At 40.3% G+C, this 25,188-nt stretch overlaps 1 protein-coding gene across 1 annotated transcript in view; it reads left to right on the top strand.

The window, feature by feature from the left end:
- Positions 1-25,188, top strand: part of CRYBG3 (crystallin beta-gamma domain containing 3) — a 118,577-nt gene that overhangs the window by 23,166 nt on the left and 70,223 nt on the right. Inside the window, exons 2-3 of the mRNA XM_040980602.1 lie at positions 1,362-1,428; positions 18,456-18,886. Coding sequence (XP_040836536.1) covers positions 1,362-1,428; positions 18,456-18,886 — 498 coding nt within the window. The remainder of the gene's footprint in view (positions 1-1,361; positions 1,429-18,455; positions 18,887-25,188) is intronic.

The following is a 25,188-nucleotide window of genomic DNA, read 5'->3' as shown; positions in this document are numbered from 1 at the left end:
GAATCCACTGGCTGACATAGTCCACCTTAGAGTCTCCACTTGTATCTAGACTGAGAAGGCGGGTACAGAGGGTGGCTATGGAGGCAAATGTTCTAGACCAAGACGATTGAAAATGACTCTGGAAAGGCAGATTCTTAAAATGCCACTGGGGGGCCCGGAGCGGTGGCGCAAGTGGTTAAGGTCCTCGCCTTGCACGCCCGGGATCCCATATGGACGCCGGTTCTAATCCCGGCAGCCCCGCTTCCCTTCCAGCTCCCTGCCTGTGGCCTGGGAAAGCAGTCGAGGACGGCCCAAACCTTTGGGACCCTGCACCCGCGTGGGAGACCCGGAAGAGGCTCCTGGCTTCGGATCGGCATAGTATCGGCCCGTTGCGCTCACTTGGGGAGTGAATCATCGGACGGAAGATCTTCCTCTCTGTCTCTCCTCTCTGTATATCCGCCTTTCCAATGAAAAAATAATAAAAATAAATCTTTAAAAAAAAAAAATGCCACTGGGGCTCATTGGGCCTAGATAAGCCTGCGTCTGTCTGTGAGGATCCTCAGGATCATTTGATGAACATGTAGCTATGTGAGTTGCTAGATAGAAACAACACTGGAAAAAAAAAAAGGAAAATAAAAGAAGCAGCACAACTGATTGGGACTTTCCACAAGATGAGGCTTTGAAGAAGCTTAATAGAAGTAAAATGTTGGCATGTCTGCACTCTCCAAGGTTGTGCTAGCTGTACACAGCTGTTTTTTTATGTGCATAATTAGTGTGATATTGTCAGTAATGTGTATACTGAACTCACAAAAATTTCTGAAATGTGAATGAGTATTTGACTGTTTTTCAAGTTTAGTGATTCAGTTGAACATGTTCTTTAACATTTTATGAATGAATCTTTGAGCGTTGTGAATAAGCAACTGCTCTGTTTTTGGTTTAAAGTACAGAAGTTGTTGACCTTGTTTCATGGCTTCTCAATTATGGAAATGTATAGTGATGGGTTACTTGGGTCTGCCATATCCAGTTGTGGGGGTGTAATGCAACATGCATCCCTGCTTCCAGACTAAAGATGGATTCCCGATGAAACTGACATGTGTAGACAATGGGATGCTGAACTGACATTGTCTGGACCACAGGTGTTGGGGTACACTTAAATAAGAGACTGATAGAGTTATGATTCCTTATGAAGGACTACACCATTGTAGTAAAATGGGGAAAATCTGTCAGGGGTGGGAGTTTGGGGGGACGGAAAATCCCAGTCTATACGAAATTGTGCCACATAATACAAAATTCAAAATTAAAAATAACAAATACTAAAAAAAAAAATACAGAAGTTGCACGAGTCTCTTAATTTCAAAAGAAACCTGGTTTGTATTTTTCAGTATTGAAAATGAGCCCACGAGTGCAAGTCAGAAAAAAGAAAATGTACTTTCGTCAGAAGCAGTAAAGGTATCGTTTAAAAATAATAATCTCTTCTTTCAAATAGATATTTTAGCTCACTGCTCATTTTTCTTTTAGATTGCACCTATACAAATTTCTTCAAAAAGAAAACCCCGTGGTATTTTATGAGTAAATCAACCCCAGCTGTGTTATACACATGGTATCCTGAGGCGGGGACGGGGTGTGGGGGTCCCAGGGAGAGGGGCATTAGGAAAGGTTTGCTTCACTTCTGCTGTTAGCCACCTGGATGGTCTTCAGCTGAATTAGGCTTTTCATTTCCTTACTTTGCTAATCTGTAAGCCAGATCAGATGGTTTCCCCATGATTTCGTCTCTAGATTTCTGTTGTGTTTTTTCAAAGCAATGCAGGCAACTGAAAGTGCATTTGTGGGTAAAAGCTGCTAACAGATCGAAAGGACATTGCCACATGGTAGAATTTGGTTAGCTCACAGGTAAAATCCAGTTTTAGTTTTTTCACAGTAGTCATTTTTTTTAAAATTTTTAAAATATTCCTTGTATACATTGACTTAAAATTTTTTGCATCAAAATGAGCATTTTTAAATTTTTCCATGAGCTTATCAAAACTTACATATAAACTGACTTTCTTTGATTCTCAGGGCAAGCACAAGAGAGCTTTAAAATAAACACTTTTTTTTTTTTTTTTTTTAAAGATTTATTTTTATTATTTTTTATTGGAAAGGCGGATATACAGAGAGGAGAGACAGAGAGGAAGATCTTCCATCCGATGATTCACTCCCCAAGTGAGCCGCAACGGGCCGATACTATGCCGATCCGAAGCCAGGAGCCTCTTCCGGGTCTCCCACGCGGGTGCAGGGTCCCAAAGCTTTGGGCCGTCCTCAACTGCTTTCCCAGGCCACAGGCAGGGAGCTGGAAGGGAAGCGGGGCTGCCGGGATTAGAACCGGCGTCCATATGGGATCCCGGGCGTGCAAGGCGAGGACTTAACCACTTGCGCCACCGCGCCGGGCCCTAAAATAAACACTTAACCACTTACCTCTGAGTAGTTGAAAATTCTTAAACAATCTGTGAGCATTCTGACTTTATGAATTCATAGTGATTTTTCTAAAGATTAAATGTGTCCAGTCCCTGGGTGGGTTATCGCCTTTTGGTACACGCTGATGGCTTTTGCTCCCAAATGCTTTCTTTTTGTGCAGTGGCCATTAGTCAAGGAAAAAGTTTGTGCTTTCCAGGGAATTCACATAAATCAGCTTGATCAACGGAAGGATCCAAAAGTCATCTGAAGTCTTCATTACTCACGGTCTCTTTCAAAATTCTGAAGTCCATGTAATGGTCCAAGTGCATTAAATATGACATAGAAAAAACTTGCTTTCATTTTATTCTTGCTTTCTCTATCATAGTGAAAAAGCAAAGAAAATGACAACATCTAGTTTATTGAAAGAAGAATGCCAGGGTGGGTTTGGCTTCCCTTTCTTTACTGCCCTGAGTTCTGCCCTGTTGGTCCTGCTCCCGGGTTTTATGACCTCCTTTACTTTTGCTTCTTCACTGAGTCTTCGGGCAACTTGTTGATTTACCATTGTGTGGTCTCTAGTTTCTTCCTCGTCCCCACTTTTGACATGCCTCAAGTTGCCCTATTCGAGATTTTATCTTCCACTGCACATGACATCTGCCCCTTGCAGTTTCCTTGCTAGGAAAGGTGTTACTCCTGACATCTCAAACTTTGAAGTTTCTTTCATCAGTCCATGTCATTCCGTCTCTCGATCTTTCACTGACTCTATACCTACTCTTGGAGATCATCAAACCTTTCTTTCTCTCTTCTTCTGGTCTCTGCGTGTTCCCTCATTCAGCCTATATCTGCAGGTCTGTTAATTTCAGCTATACTTCAACAAAAAATCTGGAGACTTCAAACTTGTATATATTCAAACTTTCATTTCCACAAGTTGTGTTTTATTACGTAAGAACGTCATAGCTTTATAAATTCAAATACATAATAGGACCTCCATGCTAACTCTTTTCTGTCCATTCTTAGTGTCTTAGATTGAGAGCCCAGAATAATTTTAGTTTTGGTCTCTTCGCATTCAAATAAATATCACTCACATATTTCTGAAATTGTTTCTTTCCAAATCGAGGCTTCTTCAGTTGTTTAGATGTGGTGCTCTTGTTGGCTCTTTATAGAAAGGAAAGACAGCATGGCATTTTTTTCTGGGGTATCTTGAGCATTTTGGCTCATATAACTTATTTTTTCAGACCTTGTGGACAAACTGGTAAGATTTTTTTCAACCTAACCACAAAGACCCAACTCTTCAGATACAAATACTACTAGTTGAGTGTTACATTGATCCCAACTGCCATCTCCATGTTTTTCTTTAAAAAGATCATTTTTGTTATTTTGAACAGTCTTGATTGAAGACTTTGCATTTCGCAAATGGCATAATGCTTGAAGACTTTGCATTTCGCAAATGGCATAATGCTTGCCTTTTGTTTTCTTTTTGAAATAGCTTCCTGAACATAGGACTGCAATGCAATTGGCCATATGTCACCATTCTTGCGTACTAATAGCTTGGATATTACTATGTCACCTGTAGGTATATAGAAGAGGAAAGTGTACAGCAAATCAAATCATAAATACAAGATTTGTGTAATAAATTTGACTTTGAGATTCCCAAGCACAAGGTCAAATATTGTTGGTTGTAGATGATTTTGAGTAATGAAAATTAATCATATTTTAAACATTTAGAGACCATGATGTCTTTGGATACCATTTAATTCTTGATGCTTAAAATACCACTTCTACACTATGTGAATGCTGTTCCATGGATTTTGGTTTTTTTTTTTTTGAAAGTAGGTAATATCATTGTTTCCACACTAATATAATCATTTTGCCCTGTATCTGGGATTAGGGGAGTAACAAAGGGAAAAGCCCCACCCTACCTCCCACCCATCCCCGATCCCCAACATGAGGCACACTCCAAGGGTCCTGCTCAAACAGTTTTGATAGTTCATCAGTTCTGGATTGCTACCAATGTCACCGTCCCAACCGCAATGAAACCTATTCAGAGTCCACTGGCTGACAGTCTCTTGATGGTTGGGGTTCCAAGATCAGCAGTTCAGTTGGAGGGATATCCAAAGAGACTTCATCTGAGATGATCTCAGATCTGATTCTTGCGTGAGTTTGCTAGTACAGACTCCAACACCGTTAGTCACACCAGTCAGCTCATGCACATGCTGGTCGTTGGGATTGCTGGGTCCGTTCGGTTTCCAGCCCTGTCTTCCTCATGAACCAACGGGTGTTGTAGTCCAGCTCGATCCTACCCACTTCATACTCGGTCTTCATGCAAACCAGTTGGAGCTGCAGCCTAGTTGGGGCGACTCCCCAAAACCCTTACCAGTTCTGCCCCCTACCCTGGTTCCCATGCTTGCCAGTATGTACTGCAGGCTTGTCCAGTCTGCCCCACATCCCATTTAGCTCTTTCACATGTCAATGGGCATTGAAGCCTAGTTCAACCCAACCAACGTATTATCCAGCTCATATACCTACTGGCAGGTGCCTTTCTGTCTAGCTACCCCTGCCCCTATCCTGGTTTTCATGCTGTCCAGTAAGGGTGGTAACCCTGAGGGAGGTGTCCACTATTTCCCTTCTAGGCCACACCCACTCCCAGATTATGTACTCTCCAGGTGGTTTTGGCATTTGACTTGACAGAATTAGCTCCCAGTACCAGCCTCTGCCAGCTAATGCTGTGGCTAAGCCCAAACACCCCTCAACCCACTCTAATTTTTACTCGCACCAGTCAGAACAGTCAGCTCACCGTGAGGCCCACAGGTGCTATAGCCCTGCCTAATCTGAACTGCTCCCATATCAATTCATGCTTTCCAATGGAAGTAGTTATCCAGCAGGGGAGTCCACAATCCCCTGTCGGCTTTGCCTCCTCCCTGATTATCACATGTGCTGTTTGGGCATTGCAACCACATCTGGTACGTCTCATCTCACCTTGGCATTACTTGTTGTGTACTGGTATGTGTTGCAGCCGAACCTGGCTTGACCCACACTCTGTTGTGGTGCTCGGTTCACCAGAAGTTAATGTGAACAGGTTCAGCCTAGTCTGCCCCCAACCCATGCCATGTGTATGCCAGTGGGATAATTTCCATTGCTTGTTCTAGGTTGTTCTGTATTGTGCTTCTTGTGCTTGCCTGCAGGGGACTGTGTCCTGCCAGAGAAGTAGCCCAGGCTCCTCCATTAGAACCTTTCCCAATGCCAGTTTTTGTGCATACCAGTGAGTCCATGAGCCAGCACTACTCAGTTCACCTCCTGTCCTAGGATGTTCCATGGATTTTGGTAGCTACTTTTAGCATTTGTACATACTCTTTTGTTGGGATATTAGCTTATTAATATTGATCAGGTTTTTATACCCACTTTCTACTTTTGCTTTATAGACTTTGATTCCTGCTGCCTTCACATTTACTTTAGAAGAGAGGGAAGCATGGTATTATGTCTTGCTATCTTCCATCCATTTCAGAGGGGAAGTTGCCCCCATTCCAAGGCTGCCATCCCACCGTGGGATCCTTCTACCTTCTCTTGCCTTGCTTTGACTGTTCCCTTCCCTTCTCTTTGTCTTCACTGGGTCCTTTCCATTTGCTTCAAGCCTCTCTGTGTTACTGTCTAAATTTATAGAATTAATTTTTTTTCACTTTGTGAGTGTGATTTTCTTGTTTTCAGTCTTATCATTTTATCTTACTCCTACCATTTTATCTAAAAATTTCGTGTGAAAGTCTGGCTTAAGCACTGTTCAATGCTTAATGCTTCCTAGCATCACTTCTGTTTTAGTATTGGAAACACTTGCCAGTAAGTAGTTCCTAAATGAATAAAAACCTCCATGAAAGCAGTGTACTTAAAATCACCAGTGACCTCTTTTGACATTCAGTGGCCTTTGTGCTTATAAAGCCAACTGGAACATTTGATTTTCCAAGTTGTGCTCTCCTTAGAAATTTTCTTTGCTTCTCCTTTGCTTTTGTAGTATTATTTTTTTCTTCTGTTTCCTTCACCGATTCTCATCTGGCTAAGTGATTTTTCATGTAGGTGCTCCTCTGAGTCCTTGGCACCTTTCACTGCATCCTCCAAAGTGATGTCTTTGAGTCCAAAACCTTCATCTTTTAGCTCCTATGTGTCTACCTGGCATACCCCCTTGACTTTCAGTGTTAGTTATCTGTGTTCCAGACATATCCATGAAGATTCCCCTTTCATATCCCATATTGAGGTTGCCCAAACATTTCAGTATTTTCAGAGACGTTCTTTGATTCTAACATGTGAACATTTTTTTGAGAAGTGGTGGTGGCATGTTAGGATGAGACAAGAACCCCAGGGCCAACAGCTTCACAGGGATCTTCAGGCAAGCCAGCAAACCTTTACTTGTTTTTGTTTGCTTGCTTTTTTGTTTATTTTTAAAGACTTGTGTTTTTTTAATTGGAAAGGCAGAGTTACAGAGAGAAGGAGAAAGATCTTTCATCTGCTTATTAAACTCCCCAGGTGACTGCAGTGGCCGAGCTGAGTCTATCTGATGCCAGGAGCTTCTTCCGGTGTGCCCCATGGGTGCAGGGTTTCAGGGCAGTGGGCCATCCTCTCCCGTATTCCCAGGCCACAAGTAGGGAACTAGATGGGAAGTGGAGTAGCCAGTACATGAACTAACGCCCAAATGGGGTCCCCAGTGCTTGCAAAACAAGCATATAGCCACTGAGCCATCATGCCAGGCCCAATGTACCTTTCCTTGTGATACCAAGTCTCCCACTGCCTGAAGTGATACCTGAAGTCTGCAGGTGCTGCGCTCTCCATTGCCTTCAGGGTTGTTTGCTTCAGGCCAGGGACCCCCTTTACAGACACGCAGGTGGAAGCTGCTTCTGCTCAGTTCCCATCTCTCCGTGTGTGCTTCCCTACCTTTTTCGGAAATTTCTTTTGCTATCTCTGTTCTCTTCTTCTATGTGCATATAACCTCAGAAATTCATAGTATCATTTAACAGTGCTTTGTGCAAGAGAAGAAATTGAGATATGTGACCTGTCTGTGATGTTGACCAGATTTTTTTTTTTATCCCCTTTCTATGGTTGATGAAAGGGACTCTCAGATGATTCACTTGGCAGAGCTCACCCTGCTAGCGAGAGGAAAAAAGGAATTCTGAGGCCGTTCTGCAGCCATAACTCTTCCTGTTCGTGCTGCAAAGTTATAAGCTTCATTCATAAAGTGCATTTATCAAAAAGAAATCCTATTAAAACTGAAAGTCCTACAGCATAAAAGGAATTAAGTCTTCTCAGAAATGAATCATGAGCCAAATAAAATGATTACATCTCGAGCACAGGTTATAAATTCCCCAGCTCAGGCCCTGAAAATTGATGATCATTTGGCATATTCTCCATAGTTTGGCATCTGCTTTATATAGAATCTAGAACTGGTCTCACTTAAGGGTTGGTAGCCATAATTAATTGTACAACTTTTATGAAGCTTCTGGCATCTTTTCATAGGCAGCAGTTGATATATTTCTCTTTTGTTCCTCTGGATAAGGAAATAAATTCAAAGAAAAATCAGATGTTAATACCTAATATTTGTCATTCATTACACTTAATTTTAGGTCGATTAGTATTATAATGACTAAGGTTTATTTTCTTTGTTCTGACACTGTTTATTACTTGGTATGTAGAAATAAAAAAACAGTAGCCCAAGAATATCTTATCAAAAGTGTGATTGGGCCCGATGTGGTGGCCTAGCGGCTAAAGTCCGTGCCTTGTGCACGCCAGGATCCCATATGTTCACTGGTTCTAATCTCAGCAGCCTCGCTTCCCATCCAGATCCCTGCTTGTGGCTTGGGGAGGCAGTCTAGGACGGCCCAAGGCCTTGGGACCCTGCACCTGTGTGGGGCACCCGGAGTGGGTTCCTGACTCCTGGTTTCGGATCAGCACAGTTCCAGCTGTTGCGGTCACTTGGAGTGAATCACTGAATGGAAGATCTTCCTCTCTGTTTCTCCTCCTCTTTGTATATCTGACTTTGTGATAAAAGTAAAATAAATCTTAAGAAAAAAAGTGTGATCACTAAGTGTTCTTCACATTTACACCTATGTTAGAATGTATAACTTTGTAGTAAGGTTAGTATATTAAAGTCATGTATCAATTCATATTTTGATTTTTCTATAGCTCCTAATTCTTTATAGTTCTTGTTTAAACTCTTTTAGCCAGAGATGAAATAATGAAATTTAAGTGCATTAAGTTTATTCTCACAAATTAATTATTGAACTAGTTCTAAAACAAATTAAAGCCTTAATAAATCCTTGGTGTCTCCCTCTTTTCCTCTCTCCCCCCTTTCTTTCTCTCTCTCTCCCCCCCCCTCCTACTCTCTCTCTCTCTCTCTCTCTCTCTCCCCTTCTTCTTCTTCTCCTCCTTCTTCTCGGTAGTAAATATAGTAGTGGCACTGTCTTTACAATGTAACATGAAAATTTTTAAACTTCTCTTTTTAAAGACCAGGGATGCTTTTTTGTAGGTAGTGTCGTGTGCAAATATCAGTAGATTAAAGCCACACTGCCTTGCTAGTGGGAATGAGCTGCCTGGAGCTTTTCAGTCAGCCACTGGTTTTCATTTCTGCCAACCAAGATAACCTTCCTTGGAAGAATTTTAAAATTTCATGTGTGATGACAGAAAGAACACAGACGTTGGAACCAGAGAAATCTAAGTTTAAAAAAGAGATCATAATGTGGTGGCTTAAAAAAAAAAAAAAAGATTTGTTTATTATTGTTGAAAAGGCAGATCAGATTCATTCTGATTAGGATAGAAAGATCTTCCATCTGCTGGTTCACTCCTCAAGTGACCACAAGGCCAGAGCTGAGCCAATTCGAAGCCAGGAGCCAGGAACAAATTCTGGGTCTCCACGCAGGTGCCATGGTCCAGGCACCTGGACGCCATCTGTATCTTCTCTCCCATCTCCCGTTCACAGTAGATGGAAAGCAGCTTGGATTTATCCTGGCACTCTGACTTGGCATACATGGGGAGGCAAGCAGCAGCTTAACATGCCGCATCACAATGCTGAATCCTCATAGAAGTTTTTAGAACTACCAAGGATACATGTAATGTGCTGTACATTTCCTGACACAAAGTACCCAGCAAAATAGTTGCCTTCTTCCCATATAAAGTCTCACTAAAACTTAGAAATGAATATTTGCTTGTGAATGGTGATGTATTCTGAACAACATTTGAAGACAAGGCAACTAAGAAGGCACATAATATTGAACTTCAGGTAGAAGTGAAAACCTTTGCCTTTGATTGCTTCTACAGTGACTGGATGCTTTCATGAAATAGAGATTGCACAGTGTGTCACTATGTTTGCCAGATGAGCAGGCCTACGAGTATAGCTGGTGCTAGTCTGTGGCCTGGATTCATTCTTGGTTATTGAATGTGTTGACCAGCAGCTTCAGTTTGTTTCAACTTGGAATGGTCCTATGCTGAAGTAAAATGGAGAACCAGATGTGTTAACCTCTGTTGACCTTGCAGATTACCTTGCAGAAACTTGGGAGGGGAGTGACTGCAAGTGGATGAGTAGGACAGTACTTTGATGGAAACTGACAAAGTTTGTTTTCCAGGGTTCCGGTTTTTATAAATTCAGCAAAATAGCTTAAATACAACTCAAACTTGGGTCACATGTGTAAGCAGGGAGTTCAAGGAAAGCTAACAAGTGCTTTGGTCAAAGCACTGTTGAAATGGGGAATTGATAATGAGCACTGTCTGCCCTTGGTTAGCTGGCTAGGGAGATCAGATTTTCACCTTTAGTCAAGGAAAGCACGAAAACATTTCTAAGGCTCACTGGGGGCAACATGCACTCTGGGCAAGGGGCCCTTTGCCTCCTCTTACTGGTCCTCTTCTCAACAGGTTCCCACAGGTATTTGTTACCCTAGCTGTCTCCTTGGGTGCATTCTGACACAGATGAAAATGAAACTGAGCAGGAAGGGTCTTGAAGATAGTCTAGATTGTTAGAACATTTGCTTCCACAGCTTTCAGACACTGATTCCCAGGAGCCCTCCAAGGATTGAAAGTGTTTTATCATGGTCCCATGCTTTACTGAAGAAGTCCTTACACTGTAATTGGAAAAAATTACTTCTTCCCCATGTTCTATATTCTTGTTCCTCTCTGTCCTGAGAAGAGATCTTATCCTGTGACAAAGCCCACATGCTTGCTCCAGTTGAACATGTATTCCTGAGCTTTAGGGAGCTTAGAGCTAATTCTTTGGACCTTTCATCCCTGATGTCACTGGCTATAAGATTTGATAAATCCTTACTTCCCTGTGTTTCTGTATACTCCACCCAATTATCCACATTCATTCTTGACACCTGGGGATGGTTCTACCATTTGTCTTTCTGCCTTTGCTCCTAAACTCATCAAGAACTTTTGCTTCCAGTCCATACTTATGACTGTCATGTAACTTGCTTGTCTTACTTAGACCATCAATTTTCACCCATATTTTTCCCCCTGACACATACAAAAGATGACTGATGTAGCTATGGAGTTTAATCTGACAACCCACTGTAATATAAATCTATTATGAAAAGTATCAATGCAATTTTCAGTTGAAGTTTTTGTACCATCTAAATTGTAAGTTAAGGTGGCAGTAGTAGAATTGATAATGAAGTCTTTTCCTAGAAATTGAGATAATTTTGACTAAGACCAATTTTCCAAGTAGTACATGGTAGCCACATGTCTTGATGGAATGCAAATTAGAGCTTTCTAAGCAGCAGCTGGCTGTAGTTTAGGAATGCCACATTGTAGTAACTGTTAACAATTTAGGTAATAGGTCTGCTCATGATGAAAGCATATGAAGTTGCTTGCCTTCACTCTGGTGAAAGGAAAGACATTAAATGTTAAGGATCACCACTGGAGGAAGATATATGCAATTGTCACTCTGGGAAACTTTAGTGGTAGTGATAACTCTGCAGACAAGGGGTACAAAAGATAATTGATTCCAGCAGTGGCAATAGGATTACACAAAGAGAAATAGGGAGAGAATGCATGAGAACACGCATGGTTACATTAGGTGTTGCAGGCATAGTGAATGGCAAGAGATAATGTTAGAGATGGCCATAAGGGCTGTAAACATCAGGACTTTGAATGCCATGCCAGAGAGATTGGATTTTTATCTTGAGGGCAATACACTCATTGGAGGGTTTCAAGAATGGGTTGACTTCTACAATATAGCTCTGGCTCTTTTTCTGGGGAATAGTTTTGGGGGGAAAATAAGAGTGGAAGCAGGAAACTGGTTAGGTCACCATTGACACTAGTCTTTGGAAGAGTTATGGAGTTATATCTTGTCTGACTTGAGCAAGCAGGGCTGTTATAGCTTATAGAAAAAGAATGGAGACACAACATGTTCAGGCTCATTTTGGGGATGTATTGGATATGATATTACAATAAAGGTTTGAGGTGGAGAGTCATGTCTTCTTGATAGTTAAATATACAGGTTCATAACTTAGGAGCCTGAGCTGAGGATACAGATCTGGGAAGCGTCTGGTTAATTGAACTTGTGGGAGGTAAAATCCCATAAGAGGGGCCTGAAGGTAAAGCAGGTCCGGGCTGGAAATCAGAAGAACATGTTATGCAATGGGTGTTTACCTGAAGGTAAACTTGAGGGAAATTCACTGAAGTCCCAGAGTAATGTTATGAAACCCAAGGGAATAATGGTTTTTAGAAAGAAGTTCAGTGTGTGCCACCTTCTTGAGTCATGTCACGTAATATCAAGTCACACTAATTATCAAGTGAGACGATGTCTCAGATCACGATTAGAGCATGTTTGGGAGGAAGCTAGGTTGAAAATGACTTAAGGAGTGACAGGGAAGAAAAAGGAAAAAAATGGTGTGGGTTAGTAGCTCCATTTTAAGGGAAAAGAAGTCTCTGGACATGCACTGTGTCCAGTGATGGGGGCAGATGAGCAGCTGAAGCTCCTGAAGAGACACCAAGGATTACGAATTGTACATTGGAGGAATTAGCTTTGCTAGATGGGTCCCTTCCTGCTTTTCTTAGGAGGACAAGTAAAGAAAATGGGCCAGAGGGTGCTGTTGTGCTGCAGGCAGAGGAGAAGCAAGTCAGGACCATGAGATGGTGTCTGTGAAAGGCAGAACCCTGTGCAGAGCAAGTGAATGCCGCAGCGGAAGAGATGGCTTAAGGGCTGTGGGGAAGGGTTGAAATGGCTGCTGCGGAAAATGGGAGGGGGCAGGGGTTGCAGACTGATTTCCAGCTGAAATTGTGACTTGTTGGCAGCTTGAGTTCTGTCTGTGGGTAACCTGTAACCTGTTGATTTCTGAAGGAAGACTCACTTACCTGGATGAAAAAGGTAAACTAGAGATTGGCTGAGGGGTGACCAAAGGACGAAAGAAGTCTTAAAGTTCTTGCCATTTGATAGCTGGATAGAGTGGGGCATATACATTTGTGGGGAATCACAGAGACACAGTAAGAACCAGAGGACAGAGAATAAGAGAGTGAACACTGACAAGTGCCTGAAATTCAGAGTTATAGAAGAAGGGATTGGAAATAAGGACAAGGGCCAGGGTTAATCAGAGGGGAAGGTGGTGTGGAAGTGGGGGCCATTGGAAGTCAGGGTGCTAAAGAGCTGGGAGAAGGGGACACAGCATTCTGCAGAGCTGGGATAGGAAGGAGGAATAATTCAAGTGTGCAAGGTCGTAAAGGAAGAATCCCCTGGTCTGTCCTTGTTTTTCACTCAGGCTATTTATTTGGTGACACTGTGCTCTGCCAATCACTTGGCTGTCCTAGTACCACCTGCTACAGGCCGGTGAGGAGGTGACAACGTAATGCTGATAAGATCTGCAAGAATCCCAGCATCACAGAATGCAGGTCCAGCAAAATTCAAGGATTGTGTGTATTTCTTCACTTGTTATGCAAATACCTATGATACGATCTTGTTCATTTATTGAACAAATACTTGAAGGTTTACACTGACTCTGCTGTTTGACACTACTACTTTCAGTCTCTTCTAGTCTCTTCCTGATTGGAGGTTGCATTCCCCTAAACAGTCTTAATTAAAGTCTTCATTTTGGGGAGGCCCCATTCAGCTCATGTTCCTTTCTTCCAGTCTGCTGAGTTCAGAGCCACTTGTTAGACTTTTCTCCTTGTCTTCTCCATTGCCAGGATTGTTCAGGCTTTAGTCACTCCCCTTCCTGCTTGACTGGAACAAAAAAAAAAATGTCCCTAACTCCTTTCAAAGATAATGCCTTTCTTTTGCTCTAGGGAGGAGAGTATATTGGTCTGTTTCTCTCACCACCTTATGCTTTGCCTTCTGGAGTTGTTATTTGTCTTTCTTAGAAGTTCTCACCTCCCTTTCCAGCAAGTGTAGACCTTCTGTCTTGGAACTTCAAATGTCATCTTTTCACTTTCTTTCCCTGTAGTTGGAAATCTCTCAGGGGTTCTCTTCCGTCCAGGGACAGATTCTGCTTCCTTGCATCCTTTTTACTGCTTAGTAGCTGGCATTGTGGATTCAACTCGGGAACTGCTGGGCTGTTGGGACTGTGTCTTTTGCATTCCTAGGGATTTTCCATAGGCCTCCTTCCTTCATTTATTCCAACAAATACTTGAGCATCATTAATTGAAATGTTTCTCTGTGCTAAGGATACTGCAATAAATAAAACAGAAAAAGCTTCCTGCTCTTAATGGGATTTACTTTCTAGAAGAAACATGAAATATTCATGGAGTATGTGTGTTTAGTGCTTATACATTTACTGGCAAGTACGTGGGAGTAAAGAAAATAGAAGAGTAACAGGCAGTTTCAGAGCAGAGCAATTTGCTAAAGTAGTGAGGCAGGATCTTTAAGTGAGGACCTAGCTAGGTTGCAGACGGTGAGAGGAGTAAATACAAAGGAGCTATGGGGAGAAGGACATTCTAAGCAGGACCAGAGTAAGTGAGTAGTTCCCAAAGTAGGACTGCGCCTGATGTCTTAGATCAGTGAAGAGGGAAGGTCCTCATCTTTCCTGATCTTGCAGTGGCATTTGGCATTCTTTGCTCCCTTTTGGAAGTTTTACAGTTTACCTTTAGAGACCAAGATTCTGGAAAAAAACAAAATCTTACTCTGGTTTGGGCCTCCACCATTCTTGTTGCTAACTTCTTTTCTTTGTATTTGCTTTTCTATCTTGTTGCCCTTGGGTCTGTGTCAGTCTTGTTTTCCTTAGTGTCCTGTGGTCGATCTCCCATGTCCCTTGCCAAGTTTCATTCTTACATTGTGCACTTGATTGCTTACCGTGCGTTTAAACTTGTGTAACACCAAGGTGCTGAAATTCAGCTTGGTTGATAGCTAAGTTTTTTATTGCTTTCCCTCTTTTTCATGGTTTGCTAATTCATATATAGATATAGATATATATTTTGACTAAAATATATATATTCAAAATATATATACAAATATTTCCCCAAATTATTCGAATTTAGGCAACTCAGTCAGCTGAGATCTTATTTTCATCTGCTACTTTTCATTGATCTTATCGCTCTTGCATTCTGTCCTCCAGGCACTAACCTGCTTCAGTAAACAAACATCAAAGTTCAGTGTTACCTGGCGTCTAGGGTGCTCTCCTCGCCCTTCAGCAGCAGGACCTACATCACCTCCTCCTCCATGTGATAGCTTTTCCACATCCCACTCTAGTTAATTGGGTCCTGAATTGCCTATATACCTACTTTTTTTTTATTTTTAAAAATTTTACTTCTTATTATAATGATCATTATAATCATTTTATGATACAGTTCTGTAGTCTCTGGGATTACCCTTATCCCCTTCCCAATTCCCTCCCCCCTCACTGAGTTCCCCTATATCATTACTGTAATATAGTTCTTCATACACAGTCATATGTCCATCATTGCGGGCATGGACAGTGGCAGAGAGTTCAGCATCCTATGTCAAGATATAGTAAACGGCATCATTGGGAGTCCATCTTTGTTTGGAAATAGAGATGCATTCTGCATTGTTTCCTCACATCTGGATATGACCGTCTCCATCACACTGTGCTGTATATCACCTTAAATGAAAAGCCTTAAATCCATCAATCAAACGTCATACATTAGTAGACTGAACTAAAAAATAAAACCCATCTATTTGTTGCCCTCAGGAGACACATTTCACCAACAAAGATCAGCAGAAACTGTATCATGGATTTTGATTTTTATTTTTTGTTAGTTTCACCTCCTCAAAACACTCCTCATTAAATTCTTCAGTGTCTCATAGATCATTCAGTAGCATCATTTTCTTCAAGAAGTTTCTTCAGTTTGTTTTTCATTTATTCAGTGACACATTAGTCATTCAGTAGCATGTAATTTAACTTCATGGTGTAATTTTTTTTCCTCCTGTTGCTGATTTTATTTTGTAGCTTTTCATTTAAGGGAATGTATAGTAACTGTGTATGAAGACTATCATATCTAGCAGCATGTAATTTAACTTCATGGCATTGTAAAGTTCTATTTTTCTTCCTGCTGTTGCTTTTGTATTGTGGCTTTTCATCTAAGGGGTTATATACCTACTTTTAAGTTGATTATTTTGCTGGACTGTTAACTCCTTGAAGGGTGAGACCGAGTTTTATTCATTGGTGTGCCTAATGATTTCCCTGTATTGGACACATAACAAAGAGGAGTAAATACAAGGATGAATTTGGGTAAGGGTCCTGCTTTGTAAGATCTGTAGTGTGAAGGGAAAAATGCAAACTTCTTAGGTACATGTGTTTCAGCAGTGGCATATGCACAGTGCACACAGTCCTGTTGGCTGGTAGATTGAGGCCCCACCTAGTGAGAGCCAGTCAAGGCTGAACTTCATTGTTAACCAGGCTGAGGGTGAGTGACAGCTGCTTTAGATCAGAGTTAAACTCTTAACTCTGTAAAACTGGAGTTTATCTTATGTGTTTAATTTGAACGGCCATATTCTTTTCTGATAGTTTTCGTTTATACATTTAGAAACATTTTTCTTACTATGTTCTTGTTGATGACTAATTGAAACTGAGACACTAGACAAATGCTCTGGGAAATTTACAGCTTTAGAATAGTGAAGCAGCTTGGAATTGAGAGTCAGGAGAAACAAGTGATTTTTAAATTAATGTATAACTAAAAAATTTTCAATGTGAAGGCTTCCTTTTGCCTCCTATCTGAAAAGAATCTGTTATGTTCTGAAAAGAAATGCCAAGTGCAATATAATAATTGATTTACTGAAAACAAAACCACTTACATCAGAAATTATTTGTTTGAGGAATTTAATGATGTCAACAAGTGTTATCTTTTTGTTTTCTTAATTTTTCTTTTTTTAGATGATTGTACCAAGTTTATAAAGCTTCTTTGTGAAGCTCTGAAGCATCTTAATGTTTATGATATTCTAATGAGCAGTCTGGTTCACTCTGTTGAAGTGGCTATGCAAGGTGAAGTTACTATCCACAGAAAACATTGTTTTATTCATGTCACAGTGGTCCTTTTTGACCTAGGGAGAAATGTTGTAGTTGGAAATCCTAACAAATTAAGAGTAATATATCGTTCATATGTTTAAGAACTTTAAGAATCAGTGAGTCTGTCATGTCACTGATAGATTGCTAATGCTGTTTGTGTGAGGAATGGTCTCACCTAAGGCGCTCAAGGTGGGCTGGCTAAGGTAGAGACTAAAAGGAGCACATTGCAGTTGGAACCCGGAAAAGGTGAGACTTGCACGGGCTGGAGGAGGCTGGTGGAACACAAAATGTAGAGCCTCTTTATGATGAGGCATAAGAACATGCTCTTTGTTTACTTAGAAAATACCTTCTAACAACGTCAGGAGGGAACAAACTTAAAATACCAATTGCTTAAAATAAGTTTCCTGAGCTAATAGATCCTCAGTCTTTCGTATGCTAAATTGCATTGGTGGTTAATGGAATGCACCTTTAATCTGTTTTGAACTCAGCTTAAAACATGGAATAAGATGAATACATAGCATGATAATTGACGCTCTTGCTTTCTTGAAAATCAGCATCTTACAAAACTTTGTCCTGTGAACCTACAGTGCCCTAAGGTTGTTTTTCCTTGGTTTCTGATCTTTTATGACTCATATCTTGGCTTTTTTTTTATATAAGCATGACAGATAACAGGAACTGTTGAATATGTGTTGCTTTCATAAGCATGTGAGTAAGGAAGGCAAAATGGGTTGGCCTACTAACTGAAAGTTTTCTGGAATTCAGGACTGTGAGGTGGAACACCAGTGTACTCTGCTAGAGCAGCTCAGTTTTTTCCTCTCACAAAGGACACATGAATCTGAGTTTGTCTTATCACCACATTAATTATGAGTGGGTAGAATGGACATGTACATTGGAACTATTGGATGTCTGGAGGAATGAATGCCCAGGGCTGTGTATGTTTTGTGTCAGTGCATTATGGGGATCTGATGTTTTACTAGTAAGGAGTCATGATGGGCTTTTTCTCTGGATTGAAGCACTTGTTACTGTCTTGCCTCCTTGAGGAGCCATTTTACTGTATGTGACAGCTTCAGGGATTAACACAGTGCTGAAATGCATCTGTTTAGATGTTTGTGTATGAGGTACCAAGAATGTGAAATGCTGACCATTAGCTCTGTTACAGCAAAGAGCAACTTGAAGAAAACGTAAAAGAAGCCATGATATGTCCCTTAGCTCTGTGAACCTAGTCCTTACCCTTCTCGTTACCCTTATGACTATGAGTATCTAGTCATAAGAAGCTGTTTTAAAAGCTGTTGCCTCCCTGAACACACCCACACATGAAGGAGTCATACTGTCATTTTTTAAGGTCCCTGTCAGAGGTTGCACCTGTAGCGGGAAGCATCCCTCTAGTTATGTCCTCACCTCCATCAACCCTGGATGAGGTACTCCGGTCCAGAACCTGTGCAATACACTTCTGCAGCATTTGCTCCACAGCTTGGTGAAAATTATACTGATGGTGCTTTTAGTAGATTTTAGGCAGACTGCTCAAAGAAACAGAAGCTGTAAGTCTAGTTCATAAATGTATCTCAGTATGGAATACAGCATTTGTCTTACTTTTTAAATTGCTGCTTATTATTCTCTATTTTGTTTCCAAAGATCTCCCAAAGTGAGGACAAAAGGAACCATGCTGAGAAACCAATTGGCCTTTCAACACAGGAAGATTCCAAAAAGACAAATGATTCTTCCAGTTCTACTTCAGATACCAAAACAGGAGAAGGTGACAAACAGCCAAAAGAAAGCTTCTTTCAGTTTCTTGGAAACTTATTCAGTATCTCAGGAAAATCATCTCTTAGTGAAACCAAACAATCTTCTTTCAAAGAGGACCATGATAAAATTGAGAAAGATTTACGAACCACCAGTGACCAACATAAAGAAGGGATCAGAAGAGAGAGGGAGTTTGCACGTGGCTCCCTGGGATCCCAGGCACTTCCAACAGAAGAACAAGAATCAAACTCAAGTGAGCTCTCAGATGCCTTTTCTTTGGATACCACACAAGACAGTGAACAGGAAACCAGTGATGGATCACAGTAAGTGAAATCATGTAATTATTTCATACAGGTTGTCTGAGGTCCTTTGAACAGTTATGTGGATGATACTACCTTCCAGGTATTAAATTTGCTACAGTATAAGAATGATTTATTTTTTTAAAGATTTATTATTTATTTATCTGAAAGGCATAGTGACCAAGAAGGAGAGACAGAGAGAGAGATGGAGACCTTCTGTCTGTTGGTCCATTTCCCAAAAGGACTACAATGGAAAGATCTGGGCCAGGTTAAAATCAGGAACCGTAGACTACCTTGGTCTCCCATATGGGTAATGTTCAAACCGTTGTTCACATATGTGATGCTGGCATTCCAGGCAGCAGGTTGACTTGCTGTGCCACACTGCTGACCTCTCACAATTATTCTAATGTAAGACTTGATTAGCAGTATTTTGTTACCTGAATGCCTCCTGTCTTAATGCAAACCATGTGTTCAGTATGTACATAATGGGAAACAAAATGATCCTAACATAGTATTCCAATCCTGTCTATTTTCTTTGTGGAATATGGCTAAAAAGGCTAAACAAAATTCACATGGAATGTATTTGAAAATACCTGTATGAATGTAGTGGCTTTTCTGCAGCTCTAAGAAACCAAAATTTGACATGGCTTTAAGGAGTGTTTTGTTTTCTTTGATGAGCAGACAGGTACTGTGTTTGCCCTTTGCTCAAATGAGCTCAAAGGAATATTTTCTGCTCATGAATTGGTGTTCGTGGCACTGAGTGCAGTAGACATCTCAAGTAACATGAGTGACAGTGTTCATTCGCAAATAGTTCAGTTGTATTTTTTTCTTGATTTTAATATAAGCCCTTCTTGAAATATTGTCATTTGAAAGAGTCCTCAATAATACTGTGATCAGAGATGATAACTTGTTCTTGTAGTTTTGGCGTATGTTCATGTGTATGTGGTCAGTTAATTTCTTATAAAGACAGGCTGATGAAACAGGCACAGATCCATCATACAGTCGTGAGAACTGAAGCCCAAATACTGTCTTTTGATAATGGTGAGGTTTGCTGTTACAGATTTTAAAATGTACTGGTAAAGCTACAATAATTGATCAGTGGTATCATAACTAATATTGAATTTGACTGCTATTTTGTTGGAACAAATAGACGATTTAGAAATAGATCATCATGTGTTTGTGTTCTTAACCCTTGGTTGGCCACATTATATGTGCTTGTGACAGGTTGGCTAATAGTTTGAAGAGAATCAGTTGTTTCCTAATGTTTATAATTAAATAAGTTAAGACAGAAGCAAATATTGCAAACAAAAAAAAAGCCGATGCATGTGAGTTATTTATTTTGCTTGGGAATAGTTTACTAAGCATAATAGCAATAGAAGATACCAGAAAGAAAAGATCAATAGATTGGATTAGATTGGTTTACTCTTTCAAATTCCCTTAAATCAAAGAGCACTAACATGCGGAACTTAAATGGCAAACAAGATTATATTGCAGAAAATATATCAGAATACATTGTCTGATAAACAGTTTAGAAATTGCCCAGTGGAAATAAAAGGGAAAGTCAAGCAATGGCAACAGATTACTCAGAAGAAATATAGGTAAATATTAAGTAGGTAGAACAAAGTTTATTTTCATAGGCAATCAAATAAATGCAAATGAAAATGAGAACTTTTCCCCTCTCCTTAGTTGATAACAGGAAGAATCAAAGCTTGAGCCAAGGTTGACAAGGCTGGCTCTCAACACCTGCTGGGAGTGGAGGCGTGGCTGGGCGGTGTGGTTTAGGAATTTGGTTGGCAAAATCAAGGACTGGAGAAAGCTTGTAAAGTATTTCTGCTGGTGTACAAAGAGGTTATTGAGATGTTGTTTATAATTAGATATGGGGGATGGGGAGTAAGATGGGAACAACTGTCCAGAAGCAGAAAAGCAGCTAAATTGTGCCAACTCTGTGATGCAGGGCTGTGTAGGGCAGTGCTGCAGTGCTGTTGGAAGTTGGTCCTGGAGCAGCAGCATGTAAAAGGGAATGTTGTTTGACACAGACCCACATATCAGAGTCTCTGGGTGTGGGACCCAGCAGCCTTCTGTCAGCTTATCCAGGTGACTTTTTGCATGCATGTATTTGAGATCTAGAATTTTAAAGCAAGTAGACGTGATGGGAATGTTGTGGCTGTTAAGTAAGAGCTGGGAGAAAGTTTGTGCTTTTTCTCTATTGGTTGTGATTACTTTGGTTAGTTTTTTATCTTTGGAACTCAACAACAGAAGATGACAAAGGTACTTTGTCTAATAAGCCCCTTCTCCCCTTTTTAATTTTAATGATTTAATCATTTTCATTGGAAAGGCAGGTTTACAGAGAAAGAGAGACAGAGAGAAAGATCTTCCATCCACTAATTCATTCCCCAAATGGCTGCAGCGGATGGAGCTGAACGGATCCAAAGCTAGGAGCCTCTTTCAGGTCCCAAGACTTTGGGCCATCCTCTAGTGCTTTCCCAGGCCACAAGCAGGCAGCTACGTGGGAAGTAGAGCAGCCAGGACATGAACCGGCATCCAAACTGGATGCAGGCTCATGTCGGATAAGGATTACTCTATTGAGCTATCACGCCAGGCTCAGACCCCTTCTTAATACTAGAATCTCTAAGGCTGTCCTCCAAAACCACCTCAGCAAAGAAATGTGCTTCTTAATGTGGAAGAAAAAGAAGACTGGACCTTAGTGTCAGCAAGTCCCAGGCTTCCTCCAAGCCTGGCTTCAGAAATCTCAATTTATCAGGCTTAGAATTGCAAGGTTGGAAACTACCTGCTGACAATTGCCCATTTTTTGAAGAATTATAATTTGAAATTGAACATCATTTTCATAATATTTGATTTTGAAATAGAGCTTTAGGTATTATTTGAATAATATCTGTGAAAATGTTGGCTAATTTGAAATTCTAAATTTTAAGTATTAAGATATTCATTCTGTGATTGAACTAAAAGCAAAGATATATTTTATATTTAGATTGTGAATTTATTTCAAATATGAAATGCTTTTTTTAGATTTAAGAACCTATGCCTTTGAAATTACTACATTTTTCCACCTGCAAAAATTCAATTTTTGTTTTGTCCTTAGAACTTGAACAACTTTATTGGGTGCGGTAGAGTATTTCAAAACATGTAAACATGTAAACAGATCCAATCAAATAGGAAATTTGCTGGAGATTTTGCATTGCATTTCTCATAGAAAAATGTCACTGTTTTTCCCTACAGCTTTTAGCAATTAGTATATGTTAAAAATGACTTAACTTAGGCAAACTAATGGGAATAATTTGTGTCTTATAACACTGTGCACTAGTATATTATCAAGCATTTTTGTATCATTAATATAGTTTATAAATTTAAACAAGTTATTTCCAGTTATTCAAAATGAGTCTTAAAAAGTCCTCACTAAGGCATTGTAAATAATTTCATCTTAACAACTATAAAGAAAAGTAAGTTTCTCATTTTTGAATTCAGTTTTAGTATCTATGAAATCTTTCAGAAAATTCTCTTGATAACATTTTGTAGATTGCTTTCCATACCTTAACTCTTGCTCCTGGAATAATTTAGAGCTGCTTTATTTTTGATCAGGATAGATTTGATTATATTATGATGCCCTTTTGTGTTTTTTTTTTTTTTACAGTTTCATATCTATCGTAATGAGGTACAAGAGTACAAAAGCTGGTTCTGTAGCTTTTACTTACATGTAAAAGTCTTCCAGTTTTGGAAGAAGATATATTTAACCATGTAATTTGAAAGGAAATAAACTTACCACTGAAAAATTAGATTAAGGGGTTACTTTTGTTAATGAGACTAGTCATTTTTTCAGACTGGCGCTAGGCAGTTTTCTTTGAAGAATGACACACATCTTTGGCGGATCTTTGTCACATAGCATGTGTGTCAAATGTATCTATAGTAGAATACAGACATATGCACTGACTAAAGGCTAGTGAACCTTCACATGGTTAATAGTCATGCCTTCGGCAGCAATCCTTAAAACATTTTCAGATTTTTGCTATTTTTGCCTGTTTCTTAAACACTTAACAGTAGGTATGTTACTGTTGTTTGTATTACATTACTTCTGGATCCTAAGACACATAAATGCTTAAAATCCATAATCTCTTTTCTCTGTTAAGCTTGCAAAAAAAAAATACCTTCTTTGCTTGTAAAAGTTTTATTCATCTGAAAGCAAAAGAAAGACAGGGAGTTCTTCCATCTCCTGTCATCCCTACAGCAGCCAGGGCCCAGCCAGGAGCCAGGACCTCCACCTCTGTCTCTCATAGGGCAGCAGGACCCAAGTGCCAAGGCAGTCATGTGTTGCCTCTCAGAGTGCAAGTTAGCAGGAAACTGGATGCCAGGTGGTGCGGCAGCTAGAATCTGGCCACGTCAATAGAAGGGATATCAGGAATCTCAAATGGCATCCTACCCAATTGTTTACAGTGGCCACCCCTATAATATTCAAACTTCAGTTTCTTTCTTTCTTTCTTTCTTTCTTTCTTTTTTGAAAGTCACAGCTAGAGAGAGACAAAGACAGACAGACAGCCTAAAAGAGACAGAGAAACAGAGGAGTCTTCCATTCACTAATTCACTGCCCATGTTGCTGCAGTGGCCAGTACTGAGCAAGGCTGCAGCCAGGAGCCTCAGCCGGAGTTCCCATATGAGTGCAGGGGACACAAACATATTACCAGGTCACTGGTAGGGCAGATGGGACACAAATTAGCACACATACAGGATATTGGCATCATGGGGCTATGCCCCAGTTCTGGCCCCTTCTTCTTTATCTTGCTTTTGCATTTCCTGGTTCACTCCGCAAATGGCTGCAACAGCCATAGCTGAGCTGATCCAAAGGCAGGAGCCAGAAGCTTCTTGTAGGTCTTCCACAAGGACTTAAGACATCTTCCACTGCTTTCCGAGTTCGTTAGCGGGAAGCTGGATCAGAAGTGGAGCAGGTGGGAATAGACCTAGTGCCCATATGGAACTTTGATACTGCAAGGTGTGGATTAGTCCGTTGACCCACCACCGAAGCTGCAAGTTTACTTTTAAAGTTACATGTTTTTGTCATTTACATTCTATTAAGTGTAATTTTAAAAATGAAACAATTTTTTGTTCTTAATATTATTCCGTTGTGGTGATTTGTAACCTGTGAATGAGTGACACAAAATATTGACAATACTGACATGACTAACCTTTTAAAAAGTGGGCAGAGTACCTGAAGGGATTAATTATAGTACATGAAGCTAACTTTGTAACTTTGATATTCAGTGCTTTAAACATAATATAGGTGTTTAAAGAGCATATGCCTTTATTTTAAAGTGATTATATTCTATTACTTAATGCATTTTAATTGTTTATTTGAGAAGCAGATATATATATAGACAACCAGACACAGGGAAATCCCAATTGTTGATTAAGTCCCCAGGGGCCCACAGTGGCTCCATGAAGGCTAAAGCAAGAAGCTGGAGACTCATGTAAGAGGAAGGGGCCCGACCCCTGGAACCAACATTGCTGCCTTCCAGTGTCTGAATTGCCAGGAAGCTGCAGTCAGAAGTGGAGCCCAGCACTGAGGCCCAGCACTTCCCTGTGGCAATCAGGATCTGAACTGCTAGTCCAAAGGCCTGACCCACAAATGGCCACTGTAATTGCAAGTACAGAACATTTCCACTGAGAATACCGAAGGGGGTTAGCTACTTAGAAACTTAAACCAGTGCATGTAAATCAGTTGAATCATTTTGCTTTATTATTTTTTCAGCCCAAAACAATGTAAAACAGCAATCCCCTCCTGCCAGACAACTCCTGAACTAGTAACAATTGAGTTGAGATCTGGAGGACTTTTCATTTTGGTTTGTTTTACTGGAAATCCTTTAGATCAACATGGCTTTGTTGTAGGAGTGTAGAATAAAATTGAGGGCGAGTTGAAAGTTGGTTGTAAGAGGACTTAAACTTGAACAAAATTCTGAATGTTAGCTTTAATTTCCTGTGGACATCTTGCATTACTTTGGATATTAATCTGTCCAGAATAATTTTGGTCATTTTTGGGGGAAAAACATTGCAGTCTGTTGACAGTAAATGTTAGAATTTCCTTAGAAAAAAAATTAATGAAAAAAAAAATGCCATCTATTCAGACTTCTGTGTCTTCATTTGCTGTTGTGAAAGGCTCTTGTATTTAAGGAATAATTCATTTATTTGGATCTGATATTTTACCAATAACATTGATGCACTCCTAAGAACATTTCCCTTGTTGCACATTTACATGGACAGGTTGCCTTATCCAGCTTTTAACCTTTTTTACTTTAAGTCTGTGAACCAAGGCAAATCCCATT

This window comes from Ochotona curzoniae, unplaced genomic scaffold (genome assembly GCF_017591425.1).
Source record: "Ochotona curzoniae isolate NIBS_2020 unplaced genomic scaffold, NIBS_Ocur_1.0 contig_3498, whole genome shotgun sequence".
Taxonomy (NCBI): domain Eukaryota; kingdom Metazoa; phylum Chordata; class Mammalia; order Lagomorpha; family Ochotonidae; genus Ochotona; species Ochotona curzoniae.
This window is presented reverse-complemented; position numbering and strand designations above follow the sequence as displayed.